At 29.8% G+C, this 26,482-nt stretch overlaps 1 protein-coding gene across 1 annotated transcript in view; it reads left to right on the forward strand.

Annotated features, from left to right (window-relative positions):
• LOC135961191 (Krueppel-like factor luna) overlaps window positions 1–26,482 on the forward strand; it is a 115,945-nt gene that overhangs the window by 61,740 nt on the left and 27,723 nt on the right. The window contains exon 2 of the mRNA XM_065512688.1: window positions 17,591–17,694. Coding sequence (XP_065368760.1) covers window positions 17,591–17,694 — 104 coding nt within the window. The remainder of the gene's footprint in view (window positions 1–17,590; window positions 17,695–26,482) is intronic.

Below are 26,482 nucleotides of genomic sequence, written 5' to 3' on the forward strand. Positions count from 1 at the left end.
CGGGTATAAACATATTTCAAACTCGGTATATTGTCCGATCTTAATTCCTTAGTTATTCGTCTAAATTTAGGACAGGGGCTCAGGTGATACTCCAGTGTTTCGTCCTCTTCCTCATACGATATGCAGATCGCATTGTCGGATAGACCAATACGAGCCAGATGAGCATTCAACTCTGTATGTCCAGTTAGCGCATTAGCTAATCTTTCAGCGTTAACGATGTGTAATTTCAAAAAGTCACACTAAAAAGAAATTTCGTAATCAAAAAATGTAGCAATCGACTTATAAATGTTTGTAAATTAGTCTCATAACAGATTATTAAAAACTTTTTATGAAAAAATAATTGAAAAAAGTTATATATCGTGAGTTTGGAATTATTAGCAAAAAAAATGTACATGACATTAAACCTTAGTTTCCCACGAACCACTACATGTAGGAAACTCCTTTATCGATTGTTATCCAAGGGAGTTCTACTCCACAAAAGACGATAACACTATTCAAAATTTCACAAAAAATATAACCCCGTAGAAACATCAAAATAAGTGTTAAATACAAACATTTACAAAATATCTTTACAACAGTTAAAAATACACACCTATAGTAATAGATTAGAGTTTTTCACGGGAATTCCCGGGAAGGGAAATCCCGGCAATTCCGCAAAATTGTTTATCCCGAAATCCCGGGATATTGTACGAGAATTCCCGGGAATTATTTTCCTTAGTTTTATTTGATGTTTTTTAACTTGACTTTCTCTAAAAGATGCTTAAAGCTCCACAACAAATGCAGAAGATTCATACAACAAAAAAGATTTAACCCAAATAGACCAATAACAAGTTCATTATTCAAATTATTCCAAAAACTCGTGAATGTTCAGGACTGTTACAGAATTCTCTTTCGATCGAAAATGGAATTATTTCAGTATTTTGTTTTTTCACAAAGAGTAAAACGAAAAATTTTGGAATAAAACCACCTTCCATGGAATTGAATTTTGTTTAATATTATTGGGTTTTCTTCAAGTTTCAATTAAAATCTTTATTTAATTTTTCATTTAATAAGCAAAACATTCCCAATTCAAAAATAAAAGAAATAAAATATTTATTGTTTGCGAATTAACAGAATTAATTGGAATCTAACAAAGGTTGAACAAAATCTAATGGAAATTGAAGCCATTTCGATACAAATGACAAATGGTGACATGTTTGTATATAACCAAAATTAGAAATCGAGTCAGTTTATCCCTTTATATTAAACTTGTATTGGATTTTTTATTTGTATCGAATTACATTTTAGAATGAAGGTTTTAAACAAATCCTACATTCTTAAAATTGGATAATTTGTTCTATGCGGGAATTACCGGGATTCCCGGGAAATGAAAAAGTGCGGGAAAAGACTAAAAATCTAAATAGAATCCATATTCAAAGATTTATTTTATTGATAGTGGAAATAAACGTTTTCCACTTTGGAAAACAAATGATTAATTTAACAAGTAAGAGAGCTATATTCGGCTGTGCCGAATCAAATTATTATACTTTAAAATAAATTTTTTTAAATATTTTTAGGTAAACAAAATTAAATTTTTTGTTTTAATTGTTTTTCAAATTTTTTTTTTTTTTGAAATTGTTTTTTAATTTTTTTAAAAAAAAGTTTTTTTCAAATTTTTTTTTTTAATTTTTTTTTTTGACAAAAAAATGTATGACAAAAAAAATTTTTGCTGAAAAAAAAATTCGGGTTAAAAAATATTTTTCCCGATTTTGACCCATTGTAGGTCCAACTTACTATAGCCTTATCTACATCGTTGCAATGGACTTTGAAATATCTATCATTAGATATCCATATTGTCTATATTAATGACTTAGTAATCCAGATATACATCAAAAATAGGTCAAAAATCGAGTTTGTCCCAGTTTTTTGCTCATATCTCCGTTATTTATGGACCGATTTTGCTGATTTTAAATAGCAAACTTCTCGAAAGCATATCTGACAGAATTATTGATAATTTGGATCCCGAAGATATCTGGGGTCTTCAGAAAATTGATTTCAACAGACAGACAGACGGAAATGGCTTAATCGACTCCGCTATCTATAAGGATCCAGAATAGGGTCGGAAATGAAAAATGTAAAAATTACAAACGGAATGACAAACTTATATATACCCTTCTCATATAAATAAAGAATTACTTTTCCGAATCAGATAATTTCCAACAAAATGGCATCAATATTTTGCATATTTTGAAATTTTTATATTTTAAAGAAAAACTACTGTAAAATGAACAATTCAATTTGAATATATTTAAGATATTTTATAGGTCGTTTACTAACTCGATTTTAAAATAAGTGACTGAGTAAGGTAGCAATGTGTTCTCTTTTTTTATTTATAATTGTATTACTTATCACTTTTTCTGAGTTTACATTTTTAATAGTATTGTAAATTTTTATTAGAAATCGGTCGATTATTCGAGCTAACAATATTCGAATGTATAGCCTAGTACAGTGAATTTCAGTCGAAATCCATTCAAAAATCATTCCGTAATTTTTTACTAAAAACAAATATTTAATTATTCTTCTTACATTTTAAATAATTCAAGTCCGAAATTTAAAAAAAAATAATGGTTTGTACTGGAATTAATATTTCCTTATAAAACAACATATTATGATAAATACAAAATTAAAGGTCCAAAAACCAAAAAATTATTCTTGGTAATTTTTTGGTATCTTTTATAACATTGTTCTAAATAGATTAAAAATTTGTTGTGGCTTAGTAAATCACGCAAATATGTATTTGAAAAATACACTAACTAACCTGAATAAAAATTTTAAATATAGATATTTTAAAAAAAAAAAAAATTCACATTTGATGGCAAAAAGGTAAAAATTAATTTTGAATATTTTATTCTGAAGTGAAAACATTTGCGTTATATTTTTGTGAATTAAAATAAAATATTTACTTATTAGAAAAGTTGTTTTTCGATAGTCTACATTCAAGGAGCAAAAATGGTAGTTTTGTGTTTTTAAATTAGCTATATACAGGCTTAAACTTTTAAGTATAGATTTATTTTAGGGATCAAAGGTTCTATACTCCTCTTAAAGTCCAGTTTTAGTTGTACGTAACGTGTATAATGTGGAATTTTATGTGTCTTTTATGAAAAATATGACATACAGAATAAAATTTTAATCGTTAATTTCTTTAATGGTTGATCCAGCTTTAATGAATAATATGTAAATTTTTTAATGAATAATATGTAAAGGTTTTTAAAAATATACACATAAAATCTGTTTTTTTTATTTTTATAGCATTATATAGAGTACATTAATATTGAAATACCACTCGACGATGCGTATTAATGAACTAAATACGATAAAAATCACGAAAAATTATTTAAATAAAATGTTTAGTTCTCTTCAGATATTGAAAAGCTTGATATCAGTATGATTTACCGCAGGCATTTCGTAATTTTAGCTTGAAAATATTATTATATAATTAGTTTATCATCGGGAAACTTGTGATATTGTTTTCCAATAAGGCTGAAATGTTTAATTTTGAACTTACTAAAATAAAAATGGTCTATCCCGTGGCATGTCCATGGACATTATATCACTCCAAAAGATGACATTATGTCCATGGACATTATGTCATATTTAGGTTTTAATTTAACTTCTATCGAATTTACCGTTGTAAATTTAAAGTAGTAATAAGACGATAGCTGCGATTTTTAGTTATCTGTTATCTGAATTTTGTGGAGTTCAGACGTCACAAATTTAAAGTTTAAAAAAGTAAAAGTGTTAAAGTGTTAAAATGGGTAACGTAAAATATAAATATGGAAAAATATAAATTTCGGAATAAATTTGACAAAAAAAGAGAGTTCCATAAAAAATTTAAGAACTTTCACTTCAAAAAAATACTTTTTAATAATTTATTTACAATAAAGGCTTTATTTAGCGAAGCCGCACAGTGCTTTGTTTTCATATAGGCAATGGACAAAAATAGAAGGAGTTATTGTAGACGAATAAAAATTAGTGGAATATTACCTTTTGGTAAGATTAAGAAAAAATATAATTCTTGAAAATATCCGTGAAAGGACACGGGTACCACCCATATATCCTGAACATATAATTTTGAATAAAATTCACAGTTATACTCCTAACATTTTAAAATTTGGTTATAGTCATTTTAATAAAGTTATTGTTGTTTGTGAAAATTTTTATTACAATCGCAGCACGGATTCGGGTCGCTGCCATATATCTTTTTCCTTAAAAAAACCTATAAATCTGTATAAAATTATTAATTTTCAGAAATTATTGTTCTCTTATAATATCAGATTAATTTAGTTATTAACATTTCAATTCTAGCAAGGATTTACATAACTGCCATATATCCTTTTTTAAAAAAAATACTGAAATATTGTATATATTTTCTAAATTCGGAAGGACGGATGGACGGACATTTTCAAATGTTGATAGCCTTATGGTTCAGCTGTAATATTAGAATCTGGATGTTGGATTATACTTTAAGTGTCCCTAATATCAGCAGAAGCTCATATTAATATCTCAATCTGAGGATATGTAGGTTATATTCAATTAGTGAGTTACTTACATCAAAAACAATTTTTTTTAAAAAGTTCTAGTCAAAAGGGACAAATAATGATTTCACATTATAATAAATAAGAGATAGGCATTAGATAAATTTAAAGAAAAATTAAAATTGATAAACATGTTTTTTTTTCAAAATTAAATCAAACTTTGGATTTTTTTTGATTTCAGCAAAAAAAAACATACAACATCGAGAATCAAATAAAGACCTATTAATACACTTTATGCCATTAAACTACTTTTGTTAAATAACGCAATATTTCTTAGTTATTTAAAAGAAAAAACGGTATTATTTTATAAAAAACCAAAAATGTATAATGGTAATTTATACATTTAAACAAAAGCAAAATTTTAATAGTTTTCATACGAAAGGACAACTAATGATTTCATTTTCTTATAGATAATACTTATGGCTATTCTATAGTAAAACATAATCAATATAGATTAACACGTATTTTACTAATATTTCAACAAAGTTTTAGAATTTCAGGCTTACAATAAAAAAAATGTTAATTATTAAAAATGGCTCAGATTAAACTGTTAAACCTTTTTTGACAAAAACAGTAATTTTCCATAATTCCACATTCATATTCTTTCATTTGCAGCCAATCGCGAGTTTATATCTTTTAAAACGAACTTTTAACAATGATTTTAGTTAACCTTAAAAAAAAATATATTTTTCTCCATAAAATTTATGTTGAAAATGTACTAACTTTAGCGACCTCTAGTGACGACAAAAAGAGATATTTATTAAAAAGTATTTTTTACACGAATGAGTTATTTAGTTGTATATTGAAAAATATAAATTTCATTAACACCAAAGACATGATCTTGTTTTTGATTTTTGTCCATTGAACAAAGCACTGTGAGCCGCCTGCCGTGTTCTATGAAGAAGAAATTCCCTAAGAGCGGCCGTAGGCCGCCACGCAGAAAAACTTTATTTACAAAGACAAGTTTTTTGCACTCAGTAGCATGGCGAGCAACTATTCGGTATCGCAGAAAAAGGTATTTCTTATTGGCGGCCTGCGGCCGCTTTTAGGGGCTTTCTCCTCCATGGAACGCAGCAGGCGGCTTCGCTACATGAAGTTTTCTAATATATGAAAATATAAACTGTTACTAGGATCAAAAATTTTATAAAAATTAGTTTTTCTGAACAAAATTTGGACATTATGACACTTTCAAAAGTGTCATAATATCCATAAGCAAAGTGACATAGTGTCCATGGACATTATGACACTACCGAAATGACATAATGTCCATGGACATAGTGTCACATTATGGGGTGTCATAATGGACATTATGTCATTTCCAAAACTATAAAAATCTTTGAAATCGGATGGGAAAAATGGCACGTGTTTAAAAATTTTACATGTCGAAGGTACCCTACTTTGAGACCCCATAGCGGCAATTGTAGGGCTCATTTTAATAGTTTTGTTATTTATGTACATTAGAATATGTAGAAAAAAAAGTTATGAATACCCCAATCAATACTGAACACGGGAAATTTCAGAAAGAAATGGTATTAGTTACCTACTAATGATTGAAAATCTCGATATCAATATAACACCGTACGACACTCAATATTAGACACGAACCGGATGATATACTACGTCTGAAACAATAAATTGAATGGAGAAAAACTGCGTTTTCAGTTTTTCATTTCGTGATCCTGTTGCCTTTTAAAATGACTTCAAATTTTCAGAGGAGTACATTTTTAAAAAAATGTTTTAAAATACTTCTGATCATCCTACTATGTCAAATTTGGTGTCAAATGATCAAGAAGAGTTGTAAAATATTTCGTATTATTTTTATTTTATCCTGTAAGGATCAAAATATGTCAAAAATGTCCTTTAAAATTTTTATCCTTGAATATCCTTTTAGATTTCCAATAATTTTTTTTTTTAAAAATAGTGAGTTAAAGATCCAAATATTAAATACCACATGCCAAAATTTCATCCTTCTATCTTAACTACTTAAGTGTTAAAAAATATTTTAAATTTGAATTATTTGATTTTTTATATTTTATTTTACAAAATCCGTTGTGAAAAGCAACGAAGAAGACTTTTTAATAAACAAGTAAAATGGTATAGTCGGGCAAGCCCGACCTTATGATACCCCACACCGGGTATATGATTATAAAGAGTTTTCTTTTGATATGCAACTTATTTGTGTTGAATCTTATTTGAATACACACATTTTCGGTAGTGAGCCTTATATGGGAGCTATGAATAATTACACAGTGCAACAGTGAAAAAAACACACGATCATGACTATATAGGTTCGACTCTACTACCAAAGTGTAGTAAAACCCTGTACTCAGTTTGTCCATTTTGGTGACCAATTTTTTTTTATGGGCCCCCAAAGTTTCTGAAAATCAGTGGGGCCTCTAAAAAAGGTGTCATCAGTTTTTGTTTAACAGCTAATTCAGACTTTGTGATACGGCTTAACTTTATATGGCAATAATATAGCTAAGAGTACGCCAAATAAATTTTGTTAAAATTTTTTTCCAAAAAATTGCTTTTTCGTGCACTTTTGTTGAAAAAATATAGGAAGAACATTTTTTTTTTTCCTTTTTTTAAAATAACTTTGAGGTTCTCCTAATTTTTCACTAACAATATTTAGCAAAGTTGTAGCTACGGTAAAGTTGAACAACTCTTGAGAACATATCAATGCATTCTGAACGTGTCTAATCACTCTAAATAGCTCATAAAGATCACTTGGTATCTTAACAATTTTCGTTTTTACTATTTTTTGACGCTAAAACAACGATTTTTTGTTAAGATAGTATGATCAAGTCAACACTTCTATGTTGTGCTGTATTATTTACTCCGCTGATGTGTTCGGAATGGGGATCAGTGAGTGGACCCTCAATGTCACACATTTAAAAAAAATCGCCAAAAAGCCATTTATGATCCGAATGAGCTGAAATTTAAAATAAATATAGTCCTTGAGAAGGTCTACAGGCTTTTATCAGTAGGTTATCTTTTTTACTTCAAGAGATATTTAGGTTTAATTTTTATATTAAATTTTGCTCGATCTTTTTTTTGTATTTTATATATGATGGGCCTACCAAACGTCAAAATTTGTTTTTTTATATATGATGTATATTTGCGATAAAGTTCTAAAGAAAATAAAACCAACCTGATAACAATTATTTCGTCCCTATAAAAAGTTACACGCATCTAAAGTTGAAGCATCTGTTTATATATTTCAGCTTTGTGTCCGTGTGTTTTTTAAGTTTTTTCCCAAAAATATCCCCATATTTTTTCATTTATAAAAAACTAATTTTCTTCGTGGCTATATACATTTTTTTATTATCTGGAAAGAGAACTTAATGCAAAAACGTATAAAGTAAAACTTGACTAACTTAAGCGGACATTGTACCCCCCAGCCCTATCCAAACTTGGCCAATTTTGAAACAAAATTTTAGGTTTGCGTAAGAAATTCTAAAAACGCAAATCACCGATCCTCAAAACCTCGCCACATTTGTATAGCCCTATGTGTTGTTTATATACGTACAAAACGTTTTTACTATCATGCTGTAAATAACGTCAAAGTGGGCTATTTTCTAAAAAAAACTCAGTTTTTGGAACACATTTTCCCCGTTTTAGGAATTTCGATGTTTGAAAACAAAGAATCAAAACATTGGTGATGCCATTGACTTAGGAACATTTAGGTCTATATTACTTCCAAATTTTATTGTGATATCTGTAACTGTTCAAATTTTACATTAATTCAAAGTTTTTATTTTTCTTGATGGAAAATCACCATTTTATAATATTGTTAGTTTTTAAGGTAAAATACGTCCGAAAAAACAGAAAATTAATTCATTTCACTAAAATGTCAATCTGCAAGTCATAAGGTTTCCACCGATATCAAAAACTTATATAAAGAGCTTATATTTACTCTTCAGAAGCTCCACAAACCTTGCCCACTTTCAAAAATTTTAATGTTTTTTCATATCTTGCATCAAGCCGGTCTTTCGTGATCAAGAAAGACCGGCTTGATCATTATCGGATCATACCGATAATGATTTGCCCATTCTTCGTTATTCCAGCACGATAGAGAAGTATACACTCGAACATACATTTTTAACAAAAATCTTTTGTTTTAGAGTCAACAAATAGTAAAAAACTAAAATTTTTAAGCTGCAAAGTGATTTTTGACAGCTATTTAGAATGCCTAGATATGTTCGGATTGCATTAATATGTTCACAAGAGTTATTCAGATTTACCGTAGCTACAACTTTGCGAAATATTGTTATTGAAAAATTAGGAGTCCCTAGAAGTCATTCTAAAAAAAAGTAAAAAAAAAATTTTCTTCCTATATTTTTCCAACAAAAGTCCACGAAAAAGCTATTTTTTTAAAAAAAAATTTAACAAAATTTATTTTGCAGACTCTAAGCAATATTGTTGCCATATAAAGTTAAGCCGTATCACAAAGTCTGAATTAGCTGTTAACCAAAAACTGATGGCACCTTTTTTAGAGGCCCCACTGAGTTTCAGAAACTTTGGGGGCCCATAAAAAAAAATCGGTCACCAAAATGGACAAACTAAATATAGGGTTTTACTACCCTTTGGTAGTAGAGTCGAACCTGTACTGTCATGATCTTGTGTTTTTCCAAAAGTCTTCATTTGTTGCATAGTGTTATGAACCAATCGTTTGGTGGGATGAATTGGTTTGTATATGTTTATAATTAAGATATTTATGAGAGCTTAACTATTTTCAAATAGGCCAATTGTATGGGGCTAGGATAAATAATGGGATGATTCTAACCAAATTCAATAGCCTTTGTCCTTGGGGCAATATAAAGGCTTATGCTAAATTCTGTCGAATTATCTTCAAACCTGCGACCTGTAGTTTGATTACAAGGTTTACATGGGCGGACAGACGGACGGACATCGCTTAGTCGACTCAGAAAGTGATCCTGAGCAGATTGGTATACTTTAAGGTGGGTGTTGGGACAATATTTTTGTACGTTGCAAACAACAGCCCTAACCCATTATAGCTCCCCCACTATGGTGGTGTAGTTTATAAACGTGCACTTTTCTTAATAAAACTTTTTTGTGTACTAATAAATTTTTTTTTATATTTTAATTTGACCTTTATATATATAAAGGATAAAATTTTGACATTTGGTATAGAATATTTGGGTCTTTAACGCACTATGACATCTTTTGATCTTTACAGGATAAAATAAAGATAATACAAAATATTTTAAAACTATTCTTGTTCTTTTGACATACAATTTGTCATTGTTGGAATAGCAGGAGTATTTTTAAATATTTTTTTAAAAACGTACTTCCTTGAAACTTTGAAGTCCTTAAAAAAGGACACAGGATCACGAAATGAAAAACTGAAACCACAGTTTTTCTCCATTAAATTTGTTTTCCATTAAAAAAGTTTTTCTCCAGTAATTTGTTAAATTTTTTAGTGCATAAGTCTTATTTTATATAAAATTTATTAGTGAGTAATTTTTGTCCATACTTCTAGTTCTTTTTATTTTTCACCTACATCGCGAAATGGTTATAAATAACAAAATTCTGTGATACTACCAAAATCCTATCTTATTTTACTGAACATGAAATGAGGAGCCGCAGAACAAAAGATACTTTTTAGAAAATTGACTTTTTCTAGAAGATTTCAACCCAAATATTATAAAAATACCAAAAAATCTATTTGTAAACAAATTCGAATAAGTACCTTTTGTTCTGCGGCTCCTCAAATGTAAAATAAATAACGATTCTGCATAACATATAATGAATACCCGTGCAACGCCGGGTACAAAAATCTAGTGCATTAATATATGTACAAATGTTTTCATTCAATTCTGGTTGGACCTTCTTCCACGATGTTTAAGCATTTAATTACTACATGGCGTTACAGGTTAACAGTAAATGACAAAAATTATATAGCAAAATCCCATATTCTCAAAAGTTATTTTTGGGAATACAAAATTTAGTTTTAAAACATGATGTATGTTGCAAGAGCCATCACAGACCGTTAAATTGAAAATGATAATGCAATTTCGTAACAATAATTTAAAATACGGTCGAGCCAACTTTAAAATTGTACACTTAACAATGATTTATCAAAGGTATTTTAAGCTATTAAAAGTTTATGAATACAATTTTATCAAATTATGCATAATATGTACATTAAGGCGGGTCGAATTGTATGGAAGATCAAAAAATAAAAAATCATATAACAGAAACACAATCTATGGAAAATTCTAAGAAAATTTCCTCAAGAAACCATAGGTCTAAAATGAAATCTTATCTTGCGCATTTCGTCTTTTATCCAATAAAAAAACTATTAAAAAAAAATAATACTAATACGAAATGCGCAAGATAGGATTTGATTTTAGACCTATGGTTTCTTGATGAAATTTTCTTAGAATTTTCCGTAGATTGCGTTTCTGCTATACGATTTTTCGTGAAAAAATTGACCCACCCTAATGTGCTTATAAACAGATATTAAGCTTTTCTGAATACGTCCGATAATTTATATAAAAAACCAGACTAGGGTAATTAAAATAACTAATAATTTTACCTTAAAATGTGAATATTTCGAAAACTATACGAGATCTATATTCAAATCAAAAACAGAAAATTGGCATCATTTTCAATTCCAAATTTAGGGCTTGCGACCTCGACCCCGTTTGTCTATAATTTTGTTTGCATTTTCTTTTTATATTTTAATTCCTTTTCATACAAGTAAGTATTTACTTACTCACTCATATAGAACTAAAACTATGTGTGCTTTTTTAAAAAGCAGAAGAGTTCACATTAAATTTACTATTTATGTGGGTTTATCCACATCAGCTATTTCACTCAAACAGTTACAGAGCTATTCACGTTTGTATTTGTGATTGTAACAGTATGAAAAAATAAAATAAAAGGCTGAAAAACAAAAGTCAGATAAACAATTTTAACTTTAACAAAATTTCATTAACGCAAACAAACCACATCGTGCCGACAATCTTTTCAAGTGCTTGTACAAACTTATGCTCGATTACAATGTTGATTTGTCACTCTAAAACCCAAAAGAACGAAAAAGGGGGAAGAAAAAATACATTCGTATGGATCTGTGTGTACGTGAACATACATATGAATGTTTGTTTGGCATCGAGAAAGAAGAATGAATTTCCAATAAAATACAATTAATGCTGAATAATGTTGTTGCAAGTGTTGAATTTTCACCTTAGATCTTTTTTGTTTCTAGTGAAACAACCAAAAAGTGTCAAAGATCTTGGCACGAAAAAGTACAATCACATCGTTGCACCAGTGCAAAATCAGCGTTACCATTGTGCGAATTTAGTGGCAATTTGCCCATTTTTAAAAATAAATAATAGTTGCCACTCTTTGCCATTTTGTGCTATTTTTTCTTCCTTTGTCGATAAAATAAACTTTTTGTAACTAATAAAGATATATGTGTTAAAATAATTAACTACACGCGCAGAAAAAACATGATTGTTGTCCAGAAATATAATTATGTTCTGAAGTACACATACACAGTAATAATATTATGACCCAATGAAATCATATTATGATCCAAATTACTTAATCATATTATCATTATAAGTTATTTTTGGCAATACTGAATTTAGTTTTAGTAGGTTTTAGTTTTAATGTGCTAAATTCCCAATTAAAATATAATTCAAATTCACTAAAATTTATTGATGTTTGCTTTAGGAAAGCTAGAGATATTTTAGAAATAAAATTGTGGAGCGAGAATTACAGACTAATCTTACACAGAGAAAACAGATTCGTAATGGCAACCGAATTTGTTGCCAATCGAATGATTCTGCCTTTATGACCGAATTTTACAGTTGTGGCTACAAAATTTTAGAAGGGGTAACAAAAGTTTGGTTTCTGCAACCGGAATTCTTCCTTATTAACTGATATTCTGTTTCCAGAATCGAAAAATTCTATATGTGCAATCGAATCATTCGATTGGCAACAAATTCGGTTGCCACTACGAATCTGTTTTCTCTGTGTATATATTAAAAGAAGTGTACATTTTGATGTCACCACTAACTGCGAAAACGGGTCGACCGATTTCAACCAAAATTTCAGGTACGTTGGGGATGGTCTGTAGATGGTTTATGTTAATTTTTCACGAAATCGGCATAGTGGTTCCGGAGAAATGGCTGGACCGATTTTTATCAAATTTTCAGTGAATCTTCAGATTTTTACATTATACCGCTAATGACACTATACCTAATGATTTCAAGGTCAGTAATTGTGGCCAAACTTTTGCAAATAAAAAAAAATTAAAAAAAAATTCCAAAAAAAAAATTGTCAAAAAATTATTTTTATTTTTTCATTCGAGAAATAAATGCTTTTTTTCATTCCCAACGATCAAACAATGCTAATTTTAATTTCGTTGCTTAACATCATTTTAAAAATTTTAATTCACAGTGGTGTACTCTGAAGCGAATGATTTGGTGTAACATGTCCGGTACATTCTAAATTTTCATATCGTTCGATAAAACAAGTAGGCCGCTGTTAACATTGTACTATAAAAGTGCTTTTATATTATCAACCGATGATAAACAGAATTTCCGAAAGTACAACTAATACAGTAAACAACGTCGACAAATCAGATTTCGTTCCCGCCGAACTTCTGCCAAATGCAAATGAATATTCAATCCGTTGTCGACAAGATATTCACAAGTCTTACAACCAATTACAAAAATTCAGATTGGCTGTGGGAACGTGGTACCAAAAAATGATGATGTCAACAAGCTCAATGTGCGAATTAATTGAAACTGACTGGCGAAACAATGAAATACAAATCGATTAACACAGTAATGAACGAAGAACAAGCCTCAATTATGCTACTGAAACATTGAAGGTTGGATCACAGATAATGTTTCTCCGCAACATAAACCGCCAAAATTATGCAACGAATCGTGTTCCGTGTTCCATCAAAAAATGTTCACCAAATTTAATTGAGGCAACAATCATCGGTGGCAGATTAAAATGCGAAGACGTAATGATTTCACGCATACCAAGATTTCCAACGACAAAGCATAAGGCCAATCGTTGACTATTGCTGACTTACATTTGGAAAATTCATGTTTTGTTCAAGAACGTATATCCCCTATCCTTAAGATGAATTCATAAATATAATAACCCATTTGCCTTAAATACATTCGTTTCTTTTTATTTAAGGGCATATAATGCCACTGTACTTATAGATATCTGCTACAACTTTGTCAAATGACCACTTCAGTGTTTCGGGTGCGATGTCAGGTCGGGGAAGTCCGTGCTTTTTTTTGTCCGACACTGTATATTCAAATCGAGATGCAATATAAAACAGAATTATTGTAAGGGCCAGCAACGCGGACCGAGTTCAGCTAGTTACATATAAATATTTATCTATTGTTGTTCACATTTTTTGGAACTAATCTTTTTATTATTATATCAATTATTGGGAATAATTTCATTATATCTTTTGGCAATTATTCTATTGGGATTAATTTCACTATACCATTTTAAATTTAGAATTATGAAAATTTAAAAAAACATGATTAATTAAAACAAAAATATTTATTCGCTTTATTTGATAAATCTTCATAAAATATTTCTAATTGTTCGTTATTTGAAAATTGTGATTTTTAAATTCTTTGAATAGTTATTCATTTCGATTTTTGTTCATGATGTGGAACATATTTATGTAGAGATGCTAATCGGGACTGATTTTTGAAAATTCCGGGGATCGGGATTTGGTAAAGAATCCCGATCCAGGGTTTCGGGATTTTCGAGAAATCTAAAATACCGAAAATTTTAAGAAAGAAACGTACATAATTATGTCTTTACAATTGAAAGTAATTTTTTTATTTAGCCATTAATTTTTAGTAGACACTAAAAAGCATACTATTGCATCTATGGTTTCGTCTGCCATTCTGGAACGAATTTTGTTTCCGACATATGTATGTTGCTGCCGAAAAACATCTTTCATATTGGCAAAACCGTTTGCAAATACTTATAACAAATCTGCAAGTATTTTCCTCTTGTTCCTTCAGAAATAAAGTGATCTATTTCTTTTGCAAGTTGCAAATCTACATTATAACTTGGTTTCGTTATTGTAATTTGGGTTTTTTACATTTATTAATAATATCTTTTAGCCTTTGAGCAATCGAAATATTTTCATTTTGTTCGAGCTTCTCATATGAGATAAAATCAATTTCGTTTGAAGAGGATTTAAATTGAGTTTTGTTAGATAACTTACAAAAAAATGTGAAGAATTGATTTTCCAGAGCCCCACTCTAGGAAAACCAAAAATATCGCTTTCCTTTATTAATTATGTTGTTGCAGGAGTTGAGCTTAACAACTTTGCTGAACATCACTTTGCGATATTCGGCCATGTAGAATGTCAAAATGCATAAAAAAGTACACAAAAATGACAATTTCCCCTATGTATTTATGAAAAACGGGATTTGGAAAAACCCGGGATTTAAAATTTAAAAATACCGGGCTTCGGGGTTTAAGAAATCCCGAAAACCCCGGGATTTTCGTGAACGGGATTCCACGTTTGGCATCTCTATATTTATGTATGTATATGTGTTTATTATTTTAGTCCGTCTTATTTCGGGAGATATATTGACTTTAGAGACGTACGTAACATAACAATTCAACAAGTTATTTTTTTAGTTTTTTCTAACCATATAAAATCCTCCATCATACCTATAGCATGAAGCAAATTTTCACGAATTAAGAAATAAAATTTATGTGTTTAAAACTATTTTTCTATATAAAGTGCAAAGAAAGAAATTTCGGTTAATCGGTTAATCGACACAAATTAATCGGTATATTTGTTGTTTTAAATTATTCGAACAGTTAACCGACCAAAATTAATCGGTTAACCGATTAATGGTTAATCGATTGAATACCATAATAAACAGGACAAATATGCCCTGTATATCGCAGACCCAGTTCAAAAGTGACACAACTCAAAATTTTAATTTTTCAGAAATTTAATATCAATTGAAACATAATGAAAGATATAACAGTTGTTTAAAATACACTGATATATTTTTTTATAGATATACAAGTGTATTGTCCAAAATTTAAGCATATAACTTTTTAACGGGTTGTGATAGAAAGAAAATATTGGTACCGTTTTGATAATCTTAAAATGCCCTTTCATCGTGCATGTTTAAAAAATCTAAAATTCTTTTTTTTTTAGTTGTAGGTTGTAGGTTTTTGGAACTATTTTTAAGGATTCAAAAAACATCAATTGTATTACTTTTTGATGCAGAATCGACTGGTGAAATCAGAATTGCAATATATTCAATTGTTTTTGCTCTAAAGAATGTGCTAAAAATGCGCGTCTTTAGGTGCGTTGATCCACCACAAGGAGTGACAATTTTCCAAAAAAAAGGACGCCATTATTTTTGTTTACGCAAAAACCTTCAGAAAAATTATGATACCCGAAAAACAAATGAAGTGACCTGATCACAAACGAACTCTAATGTGCATATATAATTTGTACTTGTATTCGGACTTAATTTATAACGATTTGAAGAAGCCTCTTTTTTTCCTTTAAAAACATCCCTTTTAGTGCAATTCTTTCAAAATTCTTAACGGTAACACTGCACAAAACTATCTATCGCATGCTACGCATTTCATTATATGAACATGTGTTCTACATACATACATGAATACACATTTTCACACACAGATTCACGCTCATACACTGACATTTATAGTTTATGAGAATGTTACGTGGGCATTAAAATGTATCGAATGCGTTTTCCGTAAATTGGCAATAAATGTAGTTAGTTGTTGTTTTTGCTAATAAATACTTACCATAAAGCGTCATTGTATTATTTAGTGCATTGCCACTACATATATGTATGTATATCTGCATACAGTGTCGGTCAAAACACAATTGAACTAAAAAACTCAATATGATAAATATTTTAGGACATAAACAGTAAGAACAATAAATCAGATGTAATAAATAAGCGACAACACATATTGGACAAAACTGGTTATGTATGAAAAATAAAATAACAAATTACCGATACAATTTTGCAATAAAAGTTCCCATTAAACTAATTTCTAAAAACAACAGCAGCGATTATCTTTCATTATTTTAAAAATATAGAGTTTTTTTACCTCCATAGTATTAAATTTGTATTAAAAATGGCTGGAACAAAACATTGCACAAGTGTTAAAAATAATATTGTATAATAAAACAAATATTAAGGAGGAATGAGCCAAAAAGATATTTGCTAAAAAATGTGTGTGCTAAATTATATTCGTCTGGACCCCACAAAACGATTCCCTTTTCCAGATTCTGAGATAGCCGAAATTTGATTAAACGACGTTAACAAGTGCCGCTCGTCGCTCAAAGTTCAAAAAAATCCAAATTTTTTGCCAAAAAGCTGACATACAGAGCCATAACTCCAGAACGGAAATGAATAGAAACACGTTTAATATATCAAAAGAAAGCTAATATTATAGTAAGAATTGTGCTAAATTTTCCAATTATTGATAAATTCACTGACATTTATTGTTGGTGGATAAGCTAGTTCCTATGCGCATTTCACTGGTTGCTTAGGCCATATCATCAGGAAACCATTGAAGAAACCATTCATATCGCAGAAAAATCGTAAAGCTCGCCTTAAATTTCCTCGAGAACAATTGAACTGTACAATTTTAAAATCGTTCAATTTTTATCTACGAAAATGCCTTTTCGAGCTCAATGATTTCTTTCGACATGATTTCAACTATTTTCAATGCCATGGCGAAAATGGTTGAAAAAGTAATCATGTTGGGAATGAAAACTTTCATCTTCGATTAGACCTAAACAAAAATCTTGGTTTAATCAGACGTGCAAAACAGCAATCAGATCCAGAGATAAAGCATTCAGAACATGGCGCAATAACCAAAATGCAGAAACTGATTCGCTCTATACGAGCAAAGCCTTCGTACTAATGTTCTTACTGCTCCCCGGGGTAGTAATAAAAGCTTTTGTCATTGTTTTAAAGACTAAACGATAATGCCAGTTCCTCAATTTCCACTCTTTTAAAGGATGATCAAACATTTACTGACCCCGTTGATGAAACTAACGCTTTAGCTGAATTATTCGCAAGTAATTCTCACGGGCCGGAAAGTGATAAACCACATTCGAGACAGTATTACTTACCATGCCAAGTATATTCGTTCAGCTCGTACTGTTAAAAGTGGTTTATCGGATCTCAACGTAAATAAGTCTCCTTGGCCAGATAGCATTGCGCGCCGACTTGTTTACTATAAGCTGGAAAAATGGTGTCGTTCCATTCACAGTTTTGGCGAAAATAAAGTGGTGGCTCTAGATAGATTTGATCTCATCAAGATTAAGATAAATTCAGAGGTACTGCAAGGCTCCGTTCTTTCTGCTACTCTATTCCTTATTTTTCTAAACGATATTCTACGTCAAACTTCCAAGACTATCTATTATTTTGCAGATGACAGCAATATTTGCCATTCATATTCATTCAATTACACTATGCATCAAATGAAGACTTTTGGAAAAACACAAGAACATGACAGTATAGGTTCGACTCTACTACCAAAGGGTAGTAAAACCCTATACTCAGTTTGCCCATTTTGGTGACCGATTTTTTTTTATGGGCCCCCAAAGTTTCTGAAAATCTGTGGGGCCTCTAAAAAAGGTGTCATCAGTTTTTGGTTAACAGCTTATTCAGACTTTGTGATACGGCTTAACTTTATATGGCAATAATATAGCTAAGAGTCCGCCAAATAAATTTTGTTAAAATTTGTTTCCAAAAAATAGCTTTTTCGTGCACTTTTGTTTAAAAAATATAGGAAGAAAAATTTTTTTTTACTTTTTTTTAGAATAACTTCCAGGGACTCCTAATTTTTCAATAACAATATTTTGCAAAGTTGTAGCTACGGTAAATCTGAATAACTCTTGTGAACATATCAATGCAATCCGAACATATCTAGGCATTCTAAATAGCTGTCAAAAATCACTTTGTAGCTTAAAAAATTTTAGTTTTTTACTATTTTTTGACTCTAAAACTAAATTTTTTTGTTAAAAATGTATGTTCGAGTGTATACTTCTCTATTGTGCTGGAATAACGAAAAATAGGCAAATCATTATCGGTATGATCCGGGCGCATCACTTTATGCAATCTTGATCACGCAAGATATGAAAAAACATCAACATTTTTGAAAGTGGGCAAGGTTTGTGGAGCTTCTGAAGAGTAAATATAAGCTTTTTATATAAGTTTTTGATATCGGTGGAAACCTTATGACTTGGAGATTGATATTTTAGTGAAATGATTATTTTGTGTTTTTTCGGACGTATTTTACCTTAAAAACTAACTATATTATATTTATGATTTTCCATCAAGAAAAATAAAAATTTTGAATTAATGTAAAATTTGAACAGTTACAGACATCACAATAAAATTTGGAAGTAATATAGATCTAAATGTTCTTAATTCAATGGCATCACTAATGTTGCCATTCTTTGTTTTCAAACATTGAAATTCCTAAAACGGGGAAAATGTGTTCCAAAAACTGAGTTTTTTTTAGAAAATAGCCCACTTTGACGTTATTTACAGTAAGATAGTAAAAACGTTTTGTATGTATATAAACAATATATAGGGCTATACAAATATGACGAGCTTTTGAGGATCGGTGCTTTGCGTTTATAGAATTTTTTACTCAAACCTAAAATTTTGTTTCAAAATTGGCCAAGTTTGGATAGGGCTTAAGTTAGTCAAGTTTTACTTTATACGATTTTGCATTAAGTTCTCTTTCCAGATCATAAAAAAGTGTATATAGCCATGAAGAAAATTAGTTTTTTATAAAAGAAAAAATATGAGGACTTTTTTGGGAAAAAACTTAAAAAACACACACATACAAAGTTGAAATATATAAAAAGATGCTTCAACTTTGGATGCGTGTAACTTTTTATAGGGTCGAAATAATTGTTATCAGATATGTTTTATTTTCTTTAGAATTTTATCGCAAATATACGTCATATATAAAAAACAAATTTCGACCTTTCGTAGGCCCATCATATATAAAATACAAAAAAAAGATCGAGCAAAATTTAAAAAAAAAATAAACTTAAATATCTCTTGAACTAAAAGAGATACCTACAGATAAAAGCATATTTTTGTGGACCTTCTCAAGGACTATCGACATTTTAAATTTCAGCTCATTCGGATCATAAATGGCTTTTTGGAAGATTTTTTTTAAATATGTGACATTAAGGGTCCACTCACTGATCCCCATTCCGAACACCTCAGCCGAGTAAATAATACAGCACAACATAGAAGTGTGGACTTGATCATACTATTTTAACAAAAAATCATTGTTTTAGCGTAAAAAAATAGTAAAAACTAAAATTGTTAAGGTACAAAGTGATCTTTATGTGCTATTTAGAGTGACTAGACACGTTCAGAATGCATTGATATGTTCTCAAGAGTTGTTCAACTTTACCGTAGCTACAACTTTGCTAAATATTGTTAGTGAAAAATTAGGAGACCCTGGAAGTTATTCTAAAATAAGTAAAAAAAAAAAATTTTCTTCCTATATTTTTTAAACAAAAGTGCACGAAAAAGCTATTTTTTGGAAAAGAATTGTAACAAAATTTATTTGGCGGAATCTTAGCTATATTATTGCCGTATAAAGTTAAGCCGTATCACAAAGTCTGAATTAGCTGTTAACCAAAAACTGATGACACCTTTTTTAGAGGCCCAACTGATTTTCAGAAACTTTGGGGGCCCATAAAAAAAAATCGGTCACCAAAATGGACAAACTGAGTATAGGGTTTTACTACCCTTTGATAGTAGAGTCGAACCTATATAGTCATGATCGTGTGTTTTTTTCACTGTTGCACTGTGTTATAGAACAAGCCTATCGTAGATTGGGACAATCAGGCAAAACATGAATGATTCCCTTAATCAGGACCTTCTCACAATCTCTGAATGGGATCGTGCGAATAGGATAGCTTTCAACGCTCGCAAGTCACAGTGTTACATGCTGAAACAAAAACGAACGACAGACCATGTTTGTAGTTAAGTGTGGTGTAAATATTGTGGAATCAGACGCTTTTTGATGTTCTGGGCATGATAATACAATCTAAGAGCGTCGAAAGAAGCATTCAAGAGTCTCGGTTTTCTGAAACTGCCGATATCCGACCGAAAATGAAATACAACTGTCATGTATGGGCGGGTGCTCAAAGTCTATTTTGGAGCTTCTCGATCGTGTACTGGAGAGGATGAAGATGATTATTTTTATGACAGTAGGGTAGCCAACTCTATTGATTTGAGCACCGACGCAATGTGTGCTGCGTTTTACTGTTCTATCGGTACTACAATGGCATGTGTTCTGATTATATTATGGAACTTGTTCCTGATACTCTCAGATTTTTATGTAATACACATTTTTCATCAAGAGCACAACTCTTTGTGGTCGATTAGGCAGTGGACTTTAAAACACACTACAGGGAAAATTCGTTATTTAACCGTACTGTCCGTATGTACGGAACGAACAAAAAACGCTGAAGTCTTTCCTGTCACTTTGAATGTAGGAAAGTTCAAATCGAATGTCCACAAACAATATTCCATTTGCCCTCTTTCCTCCCTGCCATAACCCATTTCTCTAGTTCCACAACAATTCTTTGCATGAGTAGGGGTCATCCCCTGAGTACATTATGCTAATTTAAACACAGTGAAATTTAAATGTTTTGTTTAATTTATGGTAACAATTGTATTGTGAGTTGTATCCTATAAAACAATATAAATTATTTTAAAAATATGCGATGTCTAACGGTTATCTATATATATATATATATATTAAAATGAATGTAGGTGGGTGGGTAAATAAGACCTCGACTTTTTGAATTTTCCGGCTCTTAACTGATAGGGCACCACTTTCGTCCATACAATCATGGAGCATTCTAGATATATATTCTGGATCCTTATAGATTACGGAGTGGATTAAGCCATGTCCGCCTGACTGTCTGTTGAAATCAACTTTCCGAAGCCCCCAAATACACGATTCATACATAATATCTCCGGAATTCTTCCGGCTATTTAAAAATCGGTCCACAAATGGCTGAGATATAAGGAAAAAACCAGGACAACCTCGATTTTTTCTAAGTCATTAATACAGACAATATGGATATCTAATGATAGATATTTCAAAACCTTTGCAACGATGTATATAAGACCATAAGTTGGACCTACAATGGGTCAAAATCGGAAAAAATTACCAAAAGTTTTTTTTCGCTAAATATTTTAAAAAAAATTGAAAAAAACAATTAAAAAAAAACAGCTTTGGAAAAAAAATAAATTTTGTTTACCTAAAAATATTTAAAATTTTTATTTTGAAGTATAATTTGGTGAAGGGTATATAAGATTCGGCACAGCCGAATATAGCTCGCTTACTTGTTTTTAATCTAAATTTTCAAAAAAAATATTCCGAATGTATAATTGTTTAATGTTTAATTGCTAGTACATTGTTAACATTTTTATATTTATATTTAAATTATCCAAGACAGCAAAGTTAGATCCATTTTGTGAAATAAGCTTTTATAGAAATATGTTTTACACTGGTGGAATGTTGAAACTAACGCTACATCCTTTAAATCCATATTTACAGAATATCAATATGCTTTATGGTTAATGTTCACATATCTGGCCCTTAATGATTTCCACCTATTTTAACACACAGTCTCAAGAAAACAAATACAATTTTTAAGATTCGTCCTTTTAACTTTAACGAACATAAATCTCTTAAAAATGTTGGTATCCATATAAAATTCAACATAAACACTTTACATATAGATATAAATCAGACGACCTAATTTCATGGCGATCGGTCGGTGAATAAATGACATTCGTAGCACAAGTTTTGTTCATCGGTCAATATGAATGAAGCAAATATTTATCATATAGTCCAAAAAACGACAGTTAATGATACTTATCCGTTATTTTAATGGTCAATTTTCGATGTTAAAAATCATAGAGTTTAGAAACATAATAGCTTTTAACCCACTAATTCAACCAATGTTTAAAGCAAGTGAGAATATTCAAGTTTAATTTTTTAAATCACGTATTTGAAGATTTGCTGAATGTTACAGAAAGTACTAAAAATTACCTTTATCTATACATATTCCTAACTAGCCCCTGATAGATTTATTAAAATCAGACTCAGATGAAAACAAGTAAGAAAGTATGGTCGGTCAAGCCCGACCATATAATACCCTACACTAAGTAAATGAGCAAAATCATTTTTCTCTTAAAATTTCAATCATTTATTTTCGTGAATGAATTTCGGAAGAGTGCTATGATGGGAGCTATGACTAATTATGGACCGACATGAAATATGGTTGTGTTATTTATGTCTATATGAAAGTTATTTGTGTTGAGTTTTATGTATATACCAACATTTTTAAGAGATTTATACTCGTTAAAGATATTTTCGGAAGTGGGCCTTATATGGGAGCAATGACCAAATATGGACCGATCACCATGAAATTAGGTCGTGTGATTCGTGCCTAGATCAAAGTTATTTATGTTGAATTTTATGTGTATACCAACATTTTTAGAAGATTTATGCACGTTAAAGTGATTTTCGGAAGCGGATCTTATATGGAAGCTATGACTAATTATGGACCGATCATAATAAAATTTGGTGACATGAATTTCGAATATATAGACTTATTTGGAGCAAAATTTGTATAGATATCTATATAAATTAAATATTTATGACCGATCAAGTCCAATTTCGGGAGGACATTTGTATGGGGGCTAGGTGAAATAATGGACCGATTTCTGACAGTTTCAATAGGGTCCGTCCTTAGGCCGAAAAATTATATGTACCAAATTTTATCGAGATATCTTCAAAATTGCGACCTGTACTCTGCGCACACGGTTTACATAGACAGCCAGCCAGCCAGACGGACGGACATCGTTTAATCGACTCAGAAAGTGATTCTAAGTGATTCTAAAAAAAATATATTGGAAATCTAAAAGAATATTCAAGAATAAAAATTTGAAAGGAAATTTTTGACATCTTTTGATCCTTGCAGGATAATACGAAATATTTTACAACTCTTCTTGATCATTTGACACCAAATTTGACATAGTAGGATGATCAGAAGTATTTTAAAACATTTTTTTAAAAATGTACTCCTCTGAAAATTTTAAGTCCTTTTAAAAGGAAACAGGATCACGAAATGTAAAACTGAAAACGCAGTTTTTCTCCATTTAATTTATTGTTCGTGTCTAATATTGAGTGTCGTACGGTGTTATAAGTCAATTTATTTTAAAAAAATTTCTGGTTTATAGTTTAATTTAGTATTAAAAAAATCCCGGGAATTCCCGAGAATGAAACGATTTTTTAATTTCCTCCCGGGAAAGAAAAAGGCCGGGAAATTAGGAACCCTAGTCTGGTATGAAACATAATTATGATAATTTTTTTAATTTTTATATACCTCACCCATTAATAAAACAGCAATTATGCCCTTAGTTATTTTCAAATATCCGATAAAAGTATGGAGTACTAGCTGAATTCTAACTCATTCATGTGTGCCTAATTTTTAGAATTATTATTATAAAATATTCAAAAAGTACAATTACAATAAAGAAATAATACCAATGAAATTTAATAAAATACCATTCGAAAAATTAAAAAAATACTAATAATTTCTTGCTATCTCAATATCATTAAGCAATTTATCCTTGACCAACTATTATGAATATAATATATAATATAATATTATTAATATAATATTATGAATATAAGTAAAATATATAATAAAAAGTACCACTATATGAAAAGGTACCAATTTTCCACAAAGTAATTTACTGATTTTAGGTTCAATATTATAAAAAATTCAAAAAGTGCCATTTTGAAGAACGAAAAAGTAATCCTTAGTTTTGTTTAGTTCTCCTTTTTATACCATTCGCCTTCGTGAGAAGGGTATATATAAGTTTGTCATTCCGTTTGTAATTTACACAATATAATTTTCCGACCCTATAAAGTATATATATTCTGGATCTTTATAGATAGCGGAGTCGATTAAGCCATGTCTGTCTGTCTGCCTGTTGAAAGAAGACCCCAGATATCTTCGGGATCCAAATCTTCAATAATTCTGTCAGACATGCTTTCGAGAAGTTTCCTATTTAAAATCAGCAAAATCTGTCCACAAATGGCTGAGATATAAGGAAAACCTCGATTTTTGGCCTATCTATATCTGGATAACTAAGTCATTAGTATAGACAATATGGATATCTAATGATAGATATTTCAAAGTCCATTGCAACCATGTATATAAGGCTATAATAGTAAGAATTTTTTTTTCATCTAAAATTTTTTTTTAAAAAAAAAAATTAAATAACAAAAAAAAAATTTAAAATTTAAAAAAAAATAAAGTTTGAAAAATTTTAAAAAAAAAATTAAAATTAGAAAAAACATTTTTTTCCGATAAATAAAAAAACAACTCTGGAAAAAAAATTATAATATAGCTCTCTTACTTGTTTTGGTATAATTTTAACATTGAGGCTGCTATTCTTGATTATTTCTTTACTGAAAATTATAGAAGTCAACTTTAGTGTATATAAGCTAAATTTGAATATAATAAAAAATGTACCATTAAAAGAAAAAGTACAAATTTTCCTTTATCCTCTTGAACAATTTTCAATTTTTATAGCATTTCCTATATTATCAACTGATTTTGTTTCTATAACACTTAATATTTAATAAATTATCACAAACCCGAAACCGATCGGTTTTAAATTTGTTAATGCCGAAACCGCGGTTTTGAATTCAACTAATGGTGAATTGGGTGAAAAACTATATCTGAAAATAAAATTAATATTTTAAATAAGAAAACAAACATTCTGGTGTAATCAAAGTGTTTAGACTACTGAATTGTAGCCAAACAACCTGGGTTCGAATCTCAGTGGAGGCAAAACAATTTTATTGAAAAAAATAAAAAAATTATTTAAAATAGACTACCATTACCTCTTAGTAATTGAGTTATGAATAGCATCTTGTGGGTTCTTTTTTGTGTGGTTGGAAGGATAATTAATATTTTTTTTTTAATTTTTAATTTGAATAAATAAAAACAAATGACAGGTTTTTGTTTGGTCCCTTTTTTCCCCCGTGTAGAAATAATTTTCGAAAATTTGCGTAATAATTATCAGAAAATCCTTTTATTGAAGAATAAATTTTATTAAAAAAGTACTAAAAAAAGTATAAAATTTGTCCTACTTGAAAATTCGAATTTCAAAAAAGTAACAAAAAAATAAATAATAATAATAAATTCAATAAAACGTTAAAAGCGTTTTATTATGAAATAATTCTGAATTTTGTAAATCAGCTCATAAACAAGTAGTTATGTATCAGATTATATGCCAGCCATTACTAAAATACTTATATGTAATACAGGTGGTATGATGTAGTCATTTAAAAGTAAGCTGTTCAGTAATTGCAAGTCATTACTAAGTTTTTGCTGGGTAGTTATGTAGGTACATATATACATATATTTTGTCCATAATTTGTATTTTCAAAAGTTATACCCCTATGAACATATATATCGACACAGAAAATAAATGTGTGATTGTTTGAGAGAACATGATACAGTGTGTTGTGATAAATCACTTAACCTTAACGGGCAAATTTAATCTATAACGAGGTATCGCTGTCCAATGTTTTTTTGAGGTAATAGAAAAGTGTATATGCTTTGGTGTTGTAAACGCCTTTAGGGGGTGTACAGAATTTAATATTCTGTTTTCAACTACATATTCAGTTCTAGAAATGCCGCTGGATTCGTTATTGTATTCATATTCAAATGTAATCGTTTATACATTTTTAAAATACACAAACACGTCATCATATACATAGCATAC

This window comes from Calliphora vicina, chromosome 5 (assembly GCF_958450345.1).
Source record: "Calliphora vicina chromosome 5, idCalVici1.1, whole genome shotgun sequence".
Taxonomy (NCBI): domain Eukaryota; kingdom Metazoa; phylum Arthropoda; class Insecta; order Diptera; family Calliphoridae; genus Calliphora; species Calliphora vicina.